This window comes from Anticarsia gemmatalis, chromosome 10 (genome assembly GCF_050436995.1).
Source record: "Anticarsia gemmatalis isolate Benzon Research Colony breed Stoneville strain chromosome 10, ilAntGemm2 primary, whole genome shotgun sequence".
Taxonomy (NCBI): domain Eukaryota; kingdom Metazoa; phylum Arthropoda; class Insecta; order Lepidoptera; family Erebidae; genus Anticarsia; species Anticarsia gemmatalis.
This window is the reverse complement of record NC_134754.1, coordinates 745,362-762,561: the sequence shown is the minus strand read 5'-3', so window position 1 is coordinate 762,561 and position 17,200 is coordinate 745,362. Positions and strand designations below refer to the sequence as shown.

Below are 17,200 nucleotides of genomic sequence, written 5' to 3'. Positions count from 1 at the left end.
ATGAAGAACTGGAACGATGTGTGCTGTGTTTTGCAAATATTCATACCATACACTGTCACAATTTAATCGTACTACTTTGCATGAAAATATCAAATAAGTATTGCTGTTAATCAACAATAAAATAGAAAATGATTAATCAATCGGTTTTAAGTCAATAAACATTAGTATTCTTTCTATTTTCATTGATAAAAACGCTATTATATTATATTTTTCGCTTTTGATAGCATAATAGGTAATATAGTGTACAACTACAATGGGACCTTACTCAGAAACAGAGAAAAACGGTTTTTCAAGATTCTACTGTCTGATTGAAGGCAATGAAACAGCATCAGTATCGATCTACAATAAGAACATAACCTGCACAGTTTTATGTAAATGAAGCCTTGACATCACTTGCTTTAATTACTTCGACGCGCTTTTTATGCGTCTCGTGATTGTTTACACTTTTATTATGTTTCTCAATCAACTGCTCAATTATTATTTTTGAATAAAAAACCGCTATTTTGGGACCTAAAAAAACTTGACTATAAAGCCTTGTAAGATAGTAACAACGTGATCATGTCGACAATAGAAACTCCATAAGAACGTTTACTTGGGCTATAATATTGTGTATCTCAGTTGACACCCGTTTGATGGCTATTCTGTACATTGTTTCTTATGTAAAATTATGGCGAGTGATATGTTATGTAAAAGTGCAATGTACTGCATATTGGCTATTAAATTGACGAACTATAGTCGTCAATTGGGATACGCAATAAGTATGCTAAGCCGAAATGATTTTGAGATGGATTCAAGTTTTGCGATGCTTTTTCCTTTAGTTAATTACTGTTTGTTTCATAGATAGACAGAGAGGTACATTTTGTAATATAACAAACATACGTTAAGTTAAAAAAACACTTTATTTTCAACAAAAACAAAATATTAAAAATAATCAACAACAGCATCGAAAAGCATACAAAACACACATTTCATAACAAAATACTGCAACTCATAACTTTTAACTTTCGCGTTGTATATTTATTACCTAATATTTGTAGTCAGTGCGATTTCGACGATATTTTCGTCTGCATGGTATTGTCTTTTGAGATTCATACATACAGTATGAAGACACAATATGACGTCACAACTCTTAATATTTATACGTCAACATTCCCATTCTCCAACTTTAAAGCATTTTAAATAAATCATCTTTGTGTGATATTTTTCTGTGTCTGAAATACAGACTTATAAGTTTGATTTCTATCACTGTACGTAGTTTGATAATAAGCTGTTGAATTAAAAGTCAATGCCAGCTAAACTAAGGATATAGCTCCAGAACTTCATGTGTGGTTCATCAGGTGCGGTCGACGCGGTCAGCGTGGAGCCAATGTCCACGTATGAGAGAGTTTCATTGTCGAACTGAGGCCAGATGGTGCCGAGAGATGAGTCTGGAGTTGGGTTCCTGAGGAAAAAAAATGGTGTAAGAATCTTTTTTTTAACCTATTACTGTCCCACTCTAGGCAAGGGTCTCCTCCCGAACAAAGAAGAGGTTTAGCCTTAAGTCCACCACGCTGGCCAAGTGCGGATAGGGACTTTGCAATTTGCATGCCCTCAATAAATACATTAAACAAATCTGTGCATGCAAGGTTTCGTTACGATGTTTTCCTTCACCGTTAGCGCAAGTAATTATTATTTCTTATACACACAACTTCGAATCTGTTAAATAACAAATAAACAATTAAAAGAAAACACTTACCCATATTTAGCAAAATTGGTAAACAATGTAGCAGCCTGGTCAATCAGCTTATATTCCGTTGAGTTTATATCCAAAGTCAGATTCAATGCTTTTGGATCAAATAAATACAACAAATCTTCTGTATGAGCCGCTCCGAACAATCCATACTCATTACCAGCAACGCCCAATGAATTTCTAGCCGAATAACTCGAAAACTTATAAAAATATCTCGAATTGTTCCCTGGATTGGGAAAATCTCTAAAGAACCTATGCAAATCGTATACAAAGGTTGCGTTACTAGCGTAGTAAACCATCTCTCTCATTGTGTTCTCTCCGATACTCTGATTGCCGAAGAAATATTCATGAATTTTGTCAGACACATATAATACTGTATCTGCATTACTTTTTAGTACAATTTTGCTGGGAACCAACATTTCCGCGTATCTATTGTACAGAGCTAAGAGAGATTCTTTAAACTTCGTAACGATTAACTGCGCTTCAAGACTCGTATAACCGAATAAAAGATCTACATAATTCACATCTCCTGATTTAAGAATTGTAATAGGCTCTTCAGACAAAAATATTTCTTGACCAAAATCTTTTTCGTAAACTGGAGTGAAAGGGTACAATTTGATCAGGATATTGGTTACTTCTTCCGAAGCTAGAACTGTGGCACTAACGTTGACCAATTTTTCAAAAGTCACGTTTTGTAGAAAGTTTAGTAGTTCAGTTGTATTGTTCGTTTCAAAGCCAAGTATTTCTCCTAATATGAATGCACGTTTTGCAGGCTTGTAGGGTAAAGTCCAATCACTGTACGGAGATCCACTCATAACAATAGCCCTTTGGAAGTATCCTTTCGACAATGGAGAAATAGTATGATAAGCAACTGAAGCTGCTCCAGCACTTTGTCCAAAAATGGTTATATTACTTGGACTCCCACCGAATTTATCAATATTCTTCTTCACCCATTTGATAGCAGCTAGCTGGTCTTTCAAACCAGCGTTACCAGGTACTTCGGCAGTATCCATGCAAAGAAAACCCAGAGCATCTAATCTGTAGTTAATAGTGACCACTACAACTCCTTTGGCTACCAGGAAATCAGGTCCTAGATTGTCGATGTTCCCTGAACCACATTTGTACCCCCCTCCATGAATGTAGACCATGACTGGGAGAAGGTCTGTCGTGATGTTTGGAGTATACACGTTGAGGAACAGACAGTCTTCGCTACCAGGAGTGAATACGTTTGTGAAGATGTCTACTTGAGGGCAGACGGCGCCGTGTGCTGTAGCGTTTCTTGTTCCCTCCCAAGGTAGGGGAAGTTGTGGAGCCTGAAAAAGATATGACAACTTTGCTGTAATACTATAAACAATAACCACTATATCAAATTATAAAACAAGACGTACTGAGTGAGGTAACAAGTGTCTATTAAAGTAATTTTAAAGATATTTAGCCAACATTTTACTCCAGAATTACAGTAGTCAATATTCTTTACTTAAGCGATAAACGTACCCTGCCATTATAGTCGTTGACTTGGTTTATAATGTTCCATTATGATCTTTAAGTTAAGATTTTGAGACTCTTAAAAGTTACATCAATACATCATTTTTTTTATAAATTATGTTATTATCCTTACCAAAAACCTCAGCTTTCCAACCGGAGGTTGAGCGTACGGGATGCCTTTAAAACTGTTGTATGTACCGTCTCCGGTCACCAGGCTAACTTTCTCTCCAGACAGCCAGCCTTGTTCTACTTGGACCAGGACTTCGTCTCCAATCACATTGTTCACGAGTCTGTACGACAAAGAATATGTTAGGAGTAGGAAGATGGCGCCTATTCGCGTGGCACAATGGTCTAAAGAAGCCACCATGATACTACTGCTTCGGCTTTGTTAATAAGTGTATGATTTCACATAGGTATTTTTTTACTGGTATTTAGAAGTCCCCTAAAGTCCCCGGTTATTCCCCTTATTTATTTTTTGTACGAGAGATTGATTGACATGTTTTTCGTTCAGCCACGTCAAAATTTTTGACAACTGTGGGTATTTTCTTAATTGATGACAGTGAAAAGATCTCGTTTTCTACAAAGTTTCTTCATAACATAGACTTAATTTCTTAAGCCGAAATTGCTATCATGAAGTTTGCAAAAGTTCCAAGTAGTTCGAATCCCGAAATTTTTTGATAGTTAAATTCAAAGAGCCGGTAAGAGGACGACGGTAATACAGTTATGTCGAGTTCACAGATTCAAAGCTAAGGATGTACACCCAAGACATAACTGAAAGTATTAAAGCACAATTTATGAAGACATTTAAAATCCATCTCACAATCAACTTGAAGCCTAACTTCTCTCTTATTGCGAGATGAGAGTAATTCCCAGTAGTGGGACAGTTAGTAGTCAAATCTATATATTTTATTAAGCCATTACTTTAGGAATGTGCATAGCTAAGTCTAAGTAAATAAACTATGTAGAGTTCTAGGGCGCGCATCACTTGCGTAGAGAATGTTTCGGCCTTGACTTACCGATTCTACTGGGTTCGGCTAAATGTTGATGAAAACTAACTATTTATATTAACTAAAGGGACGAATCCTTACTTAACCGTATCAAAAAGAGGTCAATGTAATCTGACCAAAGCAACCCTACTTTATAAAAGTTTATATAGGTATATATGTGCTCTCCACTATTCATACTGATAATGAATATAAATACTAAAGTCCATTTTTATCCGTCTGTTACACTTTAACAATTAAACTTCAGGACCCATTGTAAATTCAATCGATCTATCAATATTTAATGGGAATAAAATTAAAACTATCAATAGGGGATGAAACTTAGCATGCGAGCGAGGCCACATAGGTCAACTCGTATAATCTATACCAATATTATGAAGCTAAAAAGTTTGTTTGTTTGTTTTAACGCGCTAATCTCAAGAACTACTGGTCCGATTGAAAAATTATTTCAGTGTTAGATAGCCCATTTATCGAGGAAGACTTTATATATTATCACGATATGACGAATAGGAGCAGAGTACCAGTAAAAAATGTTACAAAAACGGGGAAAATTATGGCCCGTTCTCTCTTGTGTGAGTCAAGCAAAGTTGCGCAGGTCAGCTAGTATAATGTATTTCTCCCATGAAAGAGTGAGTCTTGAGTCTTGAGTATGGACTCAAAAGACGTGGTAAACTTTACTTTTACTTCTCCCAAACACAGTTCTGTCAATTATTATTTTGTAATTTCATACATCGCTAACTAATCAATTAATCCAACTGTCTGTCAGCACTCAACTTGAGTAACAATTACTTAAAGTTAAGAGTTCACTCAGCGTTGAGAATAACTTGAGATTGCGATCAAAGTGGAGCGTTACTATTAATTACGGAGTACGGATCAACATTCATCTTCATACGTTTAGTGATAACATCGCATGGGAAGACTTGTATGTTTGTGTTTATTGTGAAAAAGTGAGTTTGTCAGTTGTTTTGTCAAAAATAGATTGTTTTACGTGTTAGCAATCTAGAATTTATTGAGGTCACATACTCAGACTTTAAAAAAGGAGAGAGCTTTCAATTCACTGCATTTTTAAAGTATTTCCCCTAATTACTCGAAAACGCCTGAACCGATGTAAATTATTTTCTTTTATTTGACAAAGAAACTTTGTTACCATAGTGATAAGGTTTGGATTTGATAATGGTAAAGAAATAAACTTGAAGAAATTGTAAGGTCTACATTACAAGGTTTTCTATTAGATCTTTAGAAGTCAACTTCTTTATTTTATGTAATTCTCTTAGTCTTTAAGTTTACCTTTAATAAACAGTTTAAAGATCTTTACTGACCACAAAATGTATCATTATTTAATAACTCAGATTCATTGCGGTTTCAGTTACAAATAAAAACCACGAAACATAGACTAGTCATCGCACTTTGTATCACAAAGTCCAATAAAGATGACCAAGCGACTTACGAGGTTGAAAACAAACCATTTTAACGACAGTTACATACATTTTTATATCAAAATGATCCATCAGCACCTTCAATGGTTTCAAAAGAACTAATTTTAACGTCTATTCGGAGGCACTTATATTGTCAGGAAGGTGACAATATCTAAAGTACACAAAAGTTCTTTACTTTCCTATTGGGCCATAAAATTTACAAATACATTTCAGGTACTTTTTCCTGTTACGTAAACCTTCTGTATTAAACGTACAATATCCGCAAGTTTCTAAACTAAATTCATAATACTCAAAAAGAATCGTGGTAGTTCCTCCTTTCAAAAAAGTCCACATTTAATTGAAGATGACACTAACCGATAACCTAAGCAAACCCGCGATCAAAACATAGCTATCGATAAAATCATAAAAGCCTCTTCACACTAACATTAGCCTATCGTAGATGTTCAATAAACGTACGTTATTACGGGCAAGCGCCACATCATGGCGACGTTTGCGTGGCATTGTTAATACGTTTTCACTGCAGCTTTAGGTGCAGCGCAGACGGCACACTTTTTGTGTGCGATCGAGTCTGCAGAATATCATGATAGACATTTAAAAAGAAAAATGTGGGATGAAGTGTGCTGTATTGTTTATTCCGCTCCTGTTCGGACATGTATGAGTCTAAAGAAAAAACAAAATACGGTAAGTTTAAGTTTTTAATAGACTTCACCACATTAGTACACAGACTCGATCGCACAAAAAGTGTGCCGTCTGCGCTGCGCCTTAAACGCTGCGTTAGCACGGTACTGCTCTAATCTCTACAACCATCGACTATCGGCAAACGGCTAGATATCGATTTTTTCTTTAAATATCAGATGGGCTAACATATCTATGGCAACGGAGCTGGCGGGACGACTTGGACGCGTTCGTGGACGGTTGGCCGGACGAAGCTAACGACCAAGGGAACTGGAAGTCTAGGGAAAAGGCCTTTGCTCAGCAGTGGGACACAGAAACAGACTATTGATAGAAGTGACTGCAGAAAATTGCGCAACGGATGTCGAAAGAAAGAGTCCGGGTGTCAGGCGAGAAAACGCAGTTCAAACGGCTATGCGAGCATGTTTATGAAACGCTTGCGTTAGACAAACGCTAGTATAAAGAGGCTCTTACCATAGAGATGAGACAATTGTCGATACAACGGTTTAAGATAAGCTACAGATAGTGGCGATGTTATCTGTTAATTCGTGTTATATCATATTTGGAGCTTCGTTGTGCAATTGTTCTTGTGAGAAAACAATAGAAAAGGCTCTGTTTGTAATTAAGAAGTTATTTATGATCAGTTGGGAATAGATTCCGCGATTGGTTAGCGGATTACGCGAAGATTTTAAATGATCAAAAATGTTTTCTTCCGACATACTATGGTGGTATCAAACAAAGTAAGAAAGTTGCTAGGTACTGTATACAATTAATTAGTGAAATCATTAATGTATAGTTCACTTTAGTTCACTTATATATTATACCTTTGTGTTTTTGTAGGATTTTGTGATGCGTTGTTTTATCTGTTTTGTACCTTTATTATCAAAAGGTCTTTAAAAGGACAGTAAGGTACATAAAAATGCCTTTTAAATGATACAAAAATAGAAAAAGTTTCTTATCTTATTGATTACACATATTTATGTGACGTATCATTCATCAACGAATAGTTGTTAACTAACCACAGAAAAACAGCTGCAAGAACCCATACCACAAACATTCACATGCAAATTAAACTAAAAACATTTGATCAAACATTTGTGCTCGTGATTGTACAATCTAGTTTGATCAAACATTGGTTTTGCAGTGTTGGCCTATTTTCGCAATAAGATTATTGTGTTTTGATGCATTTTGCATGGGTCGTGCGTAAGAATTGTCTGTACGCACGAATTTAATAAATACAAGGTTTTATCAACAATGACAGTACGCTTTCAGTTTCTATATAAATGTGGCAAAAAGCCTGTAATTTTTTTGATAAAAACGTGTTCTGAACGCGAAATTTAACGGTATATTAGAGATATTTTTACTTTTAAGGCCATTTTTGATACTGAGTTCGAGGTGCACGCGATGTTCATGCTCTTACTAATGGCCAGATTTCAGGTTTAATATCCGAAATGTACATTGATCAGCACAAACTGAAGTGTTTATTTCAATAATTTGTGCAAGTATTCTGTGAAATATTCGTTTTGGTAGTCTTATTTACAGAAATATTGATAAACGAGCATTTTTACGACAGTGACTAGGCAAACAATATCGGCTTTACTAATATTACCTGAATAAAAATCTAACATAACACAACATCTATCAATTTTAACCACCATTTCCAAAAGACACAAACATCTCTATTACAAAATATATAAAACTCTCGGGGCACTATTGCCCTTATATGACGATATAATTGACATGTGTACACTTGTGATGACGCTAAGTAATTGACGTGGGCTTAAGTGATAAGCCGCCTAAAGCCGTTTCGAAATTATACTTTTGATAAAGCCGCTGGCTATATGCAATAAAGAGATATTGAAGAAATTGTCTTGGATCTGTGTTTTAGAAGGCGTTTGACACTTGTTGTAGTCTCGATTATAGTTTTAACGCTAAACACATTAAGATAAAATTTAGCTTAGAGATGGATAAGTTGATGGTGGTAATTGGTTGAAAATAGACCCCTAAAAGGATAAAAAAATATTATACAATGTTTTTCGAATTTAAATACGCCATCAATAAATACCGCAAATTGGGGTTATAACCAATTTACCACATGCATACATTTATATAATCAGGCTTTTCTCCACCCACTACTATCATAGCAGGCAGAGACCAAGCAACGCCACTGGCTGCGATCCCTCAACTTATACATCGTACTCACGCCAGACTATGTACATACATGCATACAATAAAATCACGTGTTCTTCTCATATAGGGGTAGGTAAAGACCAGAGAACGCCACTTGGTACGATCCTCACAAACCTCATTTGCTTCATTCACATCCATACATCTTGTCATACAGGACCGCCGATAACGAGTACTATTTACATTTGTACTTATTAAACTAAAATTACCGTGCGTGAGTCATAAGTAAACTCAATCTAAATACTCTAACATGTAAATACATGTAATAATATGTATATATGTACGAAGACGCTTCAACAACAAACTATTTATGGGTAAGCACGAAGTAGTCATGTTTACGGCTGGATATGGCTTAGTAGTGGTTTATTTCTTCATCACACGCGATTGCGATTTAAATGACACGTTCAAGCTTTAACATACATGCTATTTAATTTATGACAAAATAATTTAATGTAAAGGAAAAAAGGTGGTTCTGTTTGTTAACTAAATAATGCTACCTTAATGAATTATCAATAGTTATAATGATACTAGCTGACGCGGCAAACGCTGTTTGGGTAAGGGGTATGTAAAATAGATGTTGACCGATTTTCAGACCTAGTCAATATGCTCACAAAATTTCATGAGATCGGTCAAGCCGTTTCGGAGGAGTACGGTAACATTGTGACATGGAAATCTTATTTATAAGATAGTCACGGCTCTTTTATTCCAGTCAAGGATATCTCCTTTAAGATACAGGGTGGACACTTGTCTACCTAGCTCGGCTGCCACCCCCTTTAATATAGGTAGGACGACTCATGTGATGCGTAGGTAACCAAATTCGAGCTTAGATTTTATTATTAATCCAAATGAAATGAGAGAAAACTAATTTTGCCTGGCCCGTAAATTAAACCCTGTCGTCAGTAGTCGTACATAACAATACAGGCATTTATTAGCACTGTGGATCGACAAAAAATCCGATCACCTGTAGCGATTCTGTACAGTCGGTACTGTGGAGTGTCGAAATTTTGACATGTAGAATGTACTGCCAAAATATTTCCTACGACACCCGTCAGAGGAGCTGATAAGATTTTCATACAAAATTTCTAGAGTAGAGAATCGAGCTACAATTTCAAGTGATTGAAAATGATCTATTGTGAGATTGCTCTTGTAACCTAAGGTTAGTGTGTCAAGTGTCACATGTCAATCTGTCACCGACTGTACTCGATCAATTGAAATCAAGTGATTGTCACTCATTGTTATGGTCCTTCGAAATCAGCCTGGGTTTTAAATGTCAAGTCAAGATGTTAGTCATATTCTTAAAATCCTTAAGCAAGCCAGCGGAGGCTCAATAAAAGATACTAAGAATAAAATTTGGAAAAATTCAAATGTGTAAAAGTGGAATACTAACCGAATTTACTGTAAGTTTACTTTCTTAACTGTTTGAAGAAACAGTAAACTGCCAACGTTTTAAAATTCCAAACGTTGCAATCTCTACACACACTAATTTAATTGATGTGGTCGACTAGTGGTGGTACGTACTACCTACGTAAAAAAATCCTTATAATTTTACAAGCTCTATCTACTAAGGGTGCTAGGGGCGCTAATCAGAAGTGTGATCCTGTACCGTCGGTATTATTGAGTACCAAGAATTTGTCATTTAAATATACTTATTACAAAAGTAGTTCCTACGGCGCACGCTAGAGGCGCTGATCAGATTTTCATACAACATTTCTCAGTAGCCGGTTATCGTAAGTCGATAGTGGTAGAGGATCGCACTAATTTTATTCGTTCTTGATAGAGCCTACATTACTGATTAATCTATAAAGGAAACACAAAATCATACCTACGTACTCGTATTTCAAAATCACAGTTCGTTTAGCAGTAATTATCGCGTGGGTGTCTGTCAAACAGTATTGATGATGACATTAAGAGTACAGTCAGTTAGGATATTGCTTAACTGCATTGGATGCAATTGAAGGATCACTCGACCTACATACTAGACGTGAATTGATCGTATTAAATTGTTTAACGTTAACTTTTGTTTGGTATCGTCTTTATAAGCTCGTGGAAATGAGGAATATGTGTGATGTAGCATATTTCGAACTAGCAGGCTTTCCTGACTTTGCTCGCGTACGTTCCGTATACTCTCTCTTTCAGCCCTATTAGGAATATTTTCTAAAGAAAATAGTTTTTAGCTATTTTGTAGTCTGTTATGCCCGAAGGTGTAGACTGGAGTTGTATAAAAACTTCCATATTTACAATGTTAGTCCTATGCAATAAGGGGCCAAACTATTACCCGGCACGTCTCCAAATTTCGAATTACTATTGAGAATAATCTTAAAGAAATTAGAAATCCAAATGAGACGACTAATGAATTGAACCCATGACCTCGTGACCAGCAGTCGTATACTCAACCGCAGACCACAGAAGAACATTTTTTAGGGGAAATCCATATAAGTCATTCTTAAAAGCTCCCACTAACTGTGACTAAGAATTCCGCTAAAATTATGATATTCTGACAGTGACTAAGTAATACAATGAATCAATGGTTTCAACAAAAAAGCAAAAAAATATGCCTAGAGACCATATCCGGTGATTTTGGATATTTCTACGTCTGTTAAATGACGCATTGTTGACTTAAAAATTAACATGATTTCTTACAAGACAATGTGGGCAGTTTAATGTACCAAACTCTAGGTAATTATACTTTATTCATTTGTGGATAGAGTAAAGGTGGAAATTATATATAATTTCTATACAAATAATAATATTAAGAATTAGACTACTGATATTATAATAGTAGTAATAATTTATGGGCAATCTAAAGGCAAGCTAAATATCACGTAACACGAGTGTTTAAAAATACTGTTTGAATAATTAAACAAACGTTCACAATGAATACTCAATCAAAATTTTAAGCGCCAAAAAAACAAAACAGCCATAATAATATGCAAATCTCTTCGTTTTGAAGTCGGTTAAAGAGGGCTCGTAGCTTATGTTTTTGCAATGTGACATGTGCGCTTTTGAAAAATAGATACATATTATAATTATTTCAATAGACTAATACTTATCTAGTCTTAAACTTAGTCCTATTTTAAAAGATGTCAAATTTATTTATTACGACTGACTGTCACTTATTTTGTATTTTTTCTTATCCTATCGAATCCGACGTTTGATATCACGAGAGATCAGTTTTTATTTGAAATAGGACACCTTTTTACCTCAAGAAGGTAATCCCGTAAACTTTGGACTCATTATAAAGCAATTTTCAATCTCCCCTATTAAATCTGTTTTGTATATGACAAAGAAAATACGTCTAAATTACAATGGCAAAAAGATCAATAAGGATTTTCCATAATAGGTTAACATGGAACGCCTATTCAGTGGTTCTCAACATTTTGGTACTATCCTCAACGTATTTTTGCTTACTTAAAAATAAACTACTTTAAATTCTAAAATAAACGTCTACATATAAGAAAACCTCACTGTTATTTTAACTATTAACAATCTGGACTAACTATTACGTTCTCCCAGCAGCAGTAAACGGTCAACTCTATTACTACTCTGCGGCTACCCATCAAAACAATATTTGCGCTACTGTTACTTAACCCACTGATCGTTTACCGACCAGTTTCGATTTAAGCTTTGAGATCCACTGTACATGACCTAACTATAAACCTTACAAAATACACGTTATAATTATCACCTCCTTAAACATATATCAATGGATTGACTCGTTCAACTATAGTCGCATGTTCTTGTTGAAACTAATCGTTTCCTATAACTCCTACACAAGTGGTTGTTAATAGGCTTACTTTTATTGATTTGTGGGTAATAGAACCTTTATTAGGATGCATTACGTCATCAAAGGCGGTTAAAATTTGATAGACTGCTTGTTAATGGGGAAACCCAATTTGTTTAACAATCTTCGTGTAATAAAGTGGACTCTGTAACTTACTTAGAAATGACGAATAATTAATCTGCGATTGCGAAGTAGAAGTGTGTCTTTTAACATTAATTTCTGTATAAAAATAAAGCAGATAATTATTATACGCATTTTATTTGGGTTAAAAAGGACGCGAAGGCCTGAAAACTTGTAGCGAATTTTCTACAGTCGGTACGATCAACTAGCCAACGGTTGACATTTAAATAAGTACGTTTATCAGATTTTTACAGAATTTATCGATAGGGATAGGAAAATGCTACACTAAATGATTTTTTAAAGTAACTGGTATATATGTAGATCCTATAACTGGTATAAAAAGGGAGATATGAAAAAAAAATAAGAAGTCATTGCCCAGCTGAAGGACACTCACACAGAAAAATATTTGACTAACCAAAAAAACAACTCAAATCCAAAGTAGCTTATACAACAACAGGAGCATAATTTATTACTTTCAGAAACTCTACAACATACAAAAAACAATGGTGATACATTCTTCAAGACCTATTTCAACATTTACTTACTACTTACATAACATAGACATTGTACATCTAGGATCAGCTCAATCAATTAAACCTTAAGCACTGACAGATTACAATCGGTTACAAGACTTACAAGTAAGTGAGCGGGTGATGCCGCGGGGCAAAGATGACAGCTGACGATAGCTAAGTAACCAATGATTATTATTAAATGTTGAGTGGTCAAGCTTGACAGTGCTAATGGTTTATTAAATGTTAGTGGGCAAGCTTACGATAAAACAATATTTGTTTCTGTCTGTAAAATGTTGTAATGATTTTTTTCAGATATTATGTTCTTTATCTTTAGTCATATTCTGTGCTATGTAATGTAATGTCCTCCTAGCTAATATTCGACTAGTGCAACCAGTTTCATTGAAACCAGCTAACTGTGTAGGACTTTGTTTATAGTGTCCAAGTGTGTGCACAATACATAGGTACACTCTCTATTCCCGTACTCTCATAGCCTGATGGGACGGCTTAACCGACACGACCAGTGCGAGATCAGGTGCAGGACCAACGGAAGTGGTGGCTTTGCGTACTCTCTGAGGCACGGTGGTCTACAACCTCAACTTTCGAACCCGAGACAGACCCAGGATTCGAACCCGAGACCTCTTGACTGGCGTAAACGGGACGAGGCTTATGTCTTTCAGTAGCTAGGCACCGAATCATGAGACGATCCGGGATAAAATACAGCATTCACGTTTCATTCCCGTTTATTATGATAATATTGTTTTCTTTATGTCACCGTCACGCTTTGTAAATATGTAAGGTCAACTAGGTCCCCCTCAAACTTATTTTATAAATGAAGTAAAATTATGTAAGTATGTCTACAGGATGTTGTTAATTAATTACGTAAATTTTAGTCTTAATTTGGACTTTTTCATGTTTTTGTGAGCATGAGAAGTTTGTTATTACGGTTATTGTATGGTAATGCTTATATTTTGTAAGAAATATTTTCGTGGAATTACCTACTTTGTGCAGGCAATTGCTTCTCATTTATTGAAGAATATTTAAAATGGTGGCTCAACGCTGGTTCCTTTTTTTGGGAGTGTCAATACGTATTTTACTTGCAGATCAAGATAAATAATTTAGTTAATAATTTAAAAATGTATTCATTAAAACCTTACCACCCAAACTCGAGAACTAGACTGTAACAGTATTTCGGTCTTAAGCAATAACTTAATATCGATGGTTCAGAGAATAATAACTACAAAATGATTAAAAGATACTATAAAATTTGTTCTTAGTCCTATAGCAGACAGCAGTACCTACACAGAACCTTGCTTTATACCTAGGTATCATAATACCCAACTCCACGCATAACTGCACACATAATTAAATTTTCTTCAAACAAAGGGCGATGGCGCAAATAGGGTGTCCATCAGTTATCACTGAACGGATCTTCTTACAACAAAACAAATGGTTTGTTTCTTAACATCCGTACCGAATTTGAGGTCACCCGAATCCGAATAATGGAACAATTAAAGTGTTGTGTAAGATTTTGACAATAACACTAGGTGCACCACGCGGTTTGACCTTTGTAGGAAAGAATTTAAAGTATGTGCTGACCTAGTTTAGTTAAAGTTCAGTTCGCGAATTTTGTAGGTGTGATGTCCTGGAGTGTAAGGTCGGAGGCTGTGTTTGTAATGCTTTTTGTTAATAGTAATTGTTTACTTCCTGTGTTACTGAATAAGAAGTGGGATATTGGGTGACAACGATGCGAATTTCATATGTCAAGAAGCAATAAGTTGGCAAGTTTTGTTACTTCCAAAAATAAGTTGGTAGGTAACTATTTTCAATGTTTAATATATTTTATGCAAAAACTTTTCCTCTAAAGCTTTACCTTTTTCATTTTGGGAGTAAATCCATGCCCAGTAGTAGGACAGTAATAGATTTATGATTAAAATTAATTTATTAGTAACAGTTAAGCCTTAAACAGGTAAAATTAATACTTAAAATCTTACTATACCTACATACTTATATAGTGTAAGTCCGAACATTGGTAACGTACGTGCCTAGTATATGGCAATAGGCGCACTCAATTATTAAAACGCGGGTTTATTTTATCCACCTCTGCATACCTTCTACTCGCTACACTATATCTTCGGATATAACAAACATGATATTTTATATGTATCCAAAAACAGTAACTTAGTATAATTGCTTAATTTCATATCAGCAACTGCAGTCGGAAACGTTTTCTCATAGAGATATGTAAATTACATACATTAGAAGCACTTTACTCATTCATACAAAATAGTAATTAGAATTACCCAAAACGCTTCCACATTTCAAGGGAAAGACGTATATAATTACACACATAACAAACCCGTAAAGTGCGAGATGGAGTCACACACAAAGAGTTCCGTACAAATAGCAAAATAATCACGTTGTTTTATGAGAATGCCCCCTTAAACATTAATTTTACTCTGTTTTTTATATTTGTTGATATAGCGGCAACAGAAACACATCATCTGTGACAATATCAGCTGTCTAACTAATCACGATTCATGAGATACTGAGAGAGAGACTTGGGACAGACAGACAAACAGGGAAGTCCTAGTAATAGGTTCCCGTTTTACCCTTTGGGTACTGAACCCTAAAAATAAAATGCAATAAGCGAATAAAATCTTGTATAATAATATACTTGGTCGAACAATGTGAGCGATACAGTATGACTATGTAAGTAAATGATTCGTGTTCACACATTTAACCTTACATAGAGGTCGGAATTATTATCAAAATGTGATATTTTTACTTAATTTTACGATGTAATATGTTCTCACAATAATTGTTTGAATGCTTGCGTTTAAGTGGTAATGTTTGGTATGATAAGGTTGCAAGTGAAGTGGCAAGAACAAGTAATACTTTAATCGAAGCAAAAATAATAATATGTGCATTTCAATTTTCCGCTTTAGTTATAGGCACCGTTTTAATGCTCACCAGCAGACTGTTAGATAGTAATTTATGGGTACTACAATAGGTGAAAATACAAACGTTAACACCTTTTACTCGAATAGACATTATTTCTAAATTTTCATCAGATCAGAATTCAAAAGTGTCTGATTGTGAAACTCTAGATTTTTTTTTAACTAAAACACCACTGGGGACTTAACTTATACTAAAAGGGGCATTTTTCTTAATGCTTTGGTTAACACTGAGGAATTTGTAGTTGTTAAAACATTTAGTTAGTATTCGTCACCTTTTAAACATCACGAGGTTTGTTACTGGCATTTAGACAAATCGGGTAATATAACTCTTCCGATCAAAGTTTACTTTTATTAGCTCATTTGAATAGATAGAATAACTGAGCTATAGTACTACCAACATTACGAAATCAAAGGTCCCCTATTTAAAATATCCACTGGATTATTAAAATTATATTTCAAAACCACAGTTAACAAGAAATTAGGAGAACTCTATAATATCCAAATTGGTAAAGCATTCATAACATGTATTGACATTGGGTAGGTACCTATGTAAAGAAACCTTCCCGGCGACTTAATTAATCTAATCACTATAAATTAACACGTAGCTCAACTGATAAATCCAGCCGACATTGAATCAATCAGACTCAATCCAACATAAAAAAGGAAACCAAAGCTTAAATATAATTTAATCAACAGAAGCCTCCATAAAGTAGTTGCCCATAAAGTGGATGTTTAAAGCTCATTATTGGTCATTATCATCACCATTCACAGCTTTTCTTTGCACACTATAGAGCGCAATTATTGTCCGCATGGTCACCCTACATGATTGACTTTTATCCGACCCTGGCTGCACCTGATTTACAAGCGATGTCCTGAAACAAATCGCATCCGACTTTTGTTCCTTTATTAATTAGTCTATTACTTAACACTTAGTCTAGCCATTGAAATTACATCAAGACTGTTCTGTAAATTAAACGGTCATAAGAATTATGAAGCAAACATACACCAAATCGAATAGGACAATTATAATGATCGAAACCAACTCCAAAATTACTGAACTTATTATTTTAAGCTTTCGCATGATAATTCTACATAATATTTATTTTAATAGTTGCAGTCCGAAACTATAAAGTAAAAAAATATGTATTTTAGTTTCTCTCCGAAAATCTAAGAAACTTTTGTCCCGATTTGAAAATCTTTTTCGCTCATAATAATCAACATCAATAACCTAGGCTAAATTTATTTTACGAGTATTCAAAATTGTATACAAGCAAAACTGAAGTTTGAGCTTTTTTCAAATAAATAAAGCAAAACAGA

General features: G+C 34.9%; 1 protein-coding gene across 2 annotated transcripts in view; it reads right to left on the bottom strand.

Annotated features, from left to right (window-relative positions):
* Positions 1 to 1,111: 1,111 nt before the first annotated feature.
* LOC142976006 (juvenile hormone esterase-like) overlaps positions 1,112 to 17,200 on the bottom strand; it is a 30,550-nt gene continuing 14,461 nt past the window's right edge. Inside the window, exons 2-4 of one of the 2 annotated variants that reach the window (XM_076119189.1) lie at positions 3,348 to 3,504; positions 1,736 to 3,042; positions 1,112 to 1,441 (exon numbers count right to left, since the gene is read on the bottom strand). In XM_076119189.1, the coding sequence (XP_075975304.1) occupies positions 1,276 to 1,441; positions 1,736 to 3,042; positions 3,348 to 3,504 (1,630 nt within the window). In that variant the 3' untranslated portion in view covers positions 1,112 to 1,275. Of the gene's footprint in view, positions 1,442 to 1,735; positions 3,043 to 3,347; positions 3,673 to 17,200 lie in introns of those variants that run through there. The other variant, XM_076119188.1, reaches the window with a different exon arrangement.